Below are 2,902 nucleotides of genomic sequence, written 5' to 3' on the forward strand. Positions count from 1 at the left end.
GGAAAGAGGAAGTCATGTCGGTTACGTTAAATTGGATATTGATGATCTTTCTCCTCCTGTAAGTGTTTGTAACTCTTCTAGCAATTATTATTTGTTGTCTATGTCTAAGCAAGAACAAAGAATAAGAAGAAAATTAAGAGAGACAGGAAAAATAAAAGAGAAAAAAAGGGAAAAATAAAAATAAAATATAAATAGTAAGAATCAAATGGAATAAAAAGAGAGAGACAAAGAGATACATAAAAAATGAAAAGAAAAGAGAAAAAGAAAAGAAAAGGGAGAGAGAGGGGGCTGGAGGGAAGAGTAAAAAGGGGTGAGAAGAACAAATGTTGGTCGGGCTGTAGCTTCCATAGTTGCTGAGATCTTATTATTTTAGAGTGGCAATTGTATTAACCTTTTTTTTTTTTTTTTGTGAGCATACAAGAAAGGAAGTCTCGGGACCTAAATTAAGTGAGGTGTGTTAAGGATGATAGGGATCAAGTTCTGACAAAAGATAAAGACATTAGGGAAAGGTGGAGGAGTTACTTTGAGAAGCTTTATAATGATGATCATGTGATAGAGTTTGACGATCTTAGGTCACAAGGAGAACCTAATGTGATGTATACAAGAGGAATCAGAGTCTCAGAAGTTAAAACTGCATTACGGAAAATGAAAAAGGGGAAGGCATATGTGCTAGATGATATTCCAATAGAGATTTGGATGACGTTAGGAGATGTTAGAATTGTGTGGCTCACTAAGCTTTTTAATGAGATACTAAAGAAGAAGCATATGCCTGATGCATGGAGGAAAAGTATTCTTGTCCCCATCTTCAAGAATAAAAGAGATGTGCTGAATTGTATCAATTATAGGGGCATAAAGTTAATAAGCCACACTATGAAACTTTGGGAGAGGGTTATTGAAAGGAAATTAAGGGCCACAAGTACCATCTCAGGTAACTAATTTGGCTTCATGCCAGGCAGATCATCCACGAAAGCCATTTTTCTTCTTAAGATGCTGATGGAAAGGTACAGAGAATCTTAAACGGACCTACATATGGTTTTTATAGATTTAGAAAAGGCATATGATAGGGTAGCGATGGAAGTTTTATGGTGGGTGTTAGAAAAAAGAGGAGTGCATGTGAAGTATATTAAGGTAATTAAGGACATGTACGATGGGGTGGTCACGAGTGTGAGAACTGCTGGAGGCTACACGGCAGAGTTCTCCATTCGGATCGGCCTTCATTAAGGATCTGCTCTTAATCCTTATCTTTTTACCATCGTGGTGGGATGAGCTAACAAGAGAAATCCAAGATAGAGTTCCTTGGTGTATGCTTTTTGCGGACGATGTAGTTTTAGTTGATGAACATAGGGAAGAAATTAACCGTAAGTTAGAACTGTGGAGACAGACTCTTGAGACGAAGGGATTTAAGTTAAGTATGATGAAAACTGAGCACTTGCATTGTAGGTTTAGTAACTCAAGTAATCAGAGTGATGAAATTTCTTTAGATGGTATGGAGATTGGGGCTTCTAGGAAGTTTAGATACCTTGGGTCTATAGTCCAGTACAAAGGAGATATAGAAAAAGATATTCAACATAGGATTAAGGCAGAGTGGGTTAAGTGGAAGAATGCTACGGTAGTTTTATGTGATGACAAGATGCCTATTAAGTTGAAAAGAAAGTTCTATAGGACTACAATCCGCCCAACTATGTTATATGGTAGTGAATGTTGGGCCATTAAGAGACAACATATATCTAAGATGAGTGTGGCAGAAATGCGTATGTTAAGATGGATGAGTGGCCATACGAGAATGGATCGCATAAGGAATGAAGTTATTCGTAGTAAAGTAGGTATAGCACCAATAGAAGATAAGGTGCGCGAAGGCCGCTTGAGGTGGTACGGGCATGTCCAACGTAAACCGCTAGAAACACCAGTTCGTGCTTGTGAGGACATTCTTAGATCTAGGCCTTCAGGAAAGTCTAATTTCGAACAGAGCTGCGTGGAAAAGTGAAATCTATATAGCCGACCTCAATTAAGTTGGGATTAAGGCTTGTTATTGTTATTGTTGATACAAGAAAAAAAAAACAGAGATACAAAAAGAGTGGGAAAAAAATCAAAGAAAGAATGAAAAAAGTGAGTGTGAGGGGGGAAATTGAAAAAAGAAAGCAAAAGGAAAGAAAATGGAGAGAATTTGGTAGATGAAATAGAATAAGGCATCTTGAACTAGGTTCCAATCCACCTGCTTTGTCATAATTTCTAATGTATTTTCTCTTCTTGTTACTGGTCAGACAGTAGGCGGATAAAGAATGTTGGTTTGATGATGTACATAACTGATAAAAAATTTGGTCTTGCATCTCCCGTAAGTTTTTCAAGTTTTGCGGCCTTTATGTTTTATCTTGCTATTTCTGGAAGAATTACTTGTTTTTTCTCAAGAAATTGGCAAATAAAGGGAACCAAACGGAACATCTAAAGAATATGTGAGTGTTAAGTGTTTAACTATCTTCCTCTAGGTGGCAGCTATTAATGTGATTTGCTACTCACAAGTCAGATATGTGGATTGTTACTAAATCCAACCTGAGCCTATTATGAACTCTTTAAAAGAATGGAGACAACTTGAGTCTTTTGATAAGTGCTTGAACTTTTTTAGTCACATGTTTTATTAGTAGATTTTTGTTGAATTATATGACAGGGTAGTAGAGTTTTAGGGGAGGATGCCATCATAGGAACCATTCTTTAAAACGTCATGATTACTAATCCACTCAAGTTTATTGGAAATCTGAAATAATACAAATAGAGGGATAAGAAGCCTTCCGAGTCATTTTTTTTTGTAAAATTGTTTTGCTTGCTATTTTAGATGCCATTTGGGCCGGATGATCAGTCTCTGTCAAAACTAAAAACAAGTTTTATGTTATCCTCACCAGGAGTCCTC

At 36.7% G+C, this 2,902-nt stretch overlaps 1 protein-coding gene across 1 annotated transcript; it reads left to right on the plus strand.

Moving 5' to 3' along the window:
* Positions 1-645: 645 nt before the first annotated feature.
* LOC112092777 lies at positions 646-1,221 on the plus strand. The gene is made up of 2 exons (XM_024169766.1): positions 646-928; positions 1,043-1,221. The coding sequence occupies exons 1-2, from the start codon at positions 646-648 to the stop codon at positions 1,219-1,221; spliced, it is 462 nt and encodes a 153-aa protein (XP_024025534.1).
* The last annotated feature ends 1,681 nt before the right edge of the window (positions 1,222-2,902 follow it).

Source organism: Morus notabilis, unplaced genomic scaffold (genome assembly GCF_000414095.1).
Source record: "Morus notabilis unplaced genomic scaffold, ASM41409v2 Scaffold569, whole genome shotgun sequence".
Taxonomy (NCBI): Eukaryota; Viridiplantae; Streptophyta; class Magnoliopsida; order Rosales; family Moraceae; genus Morus; species Morus notabilis.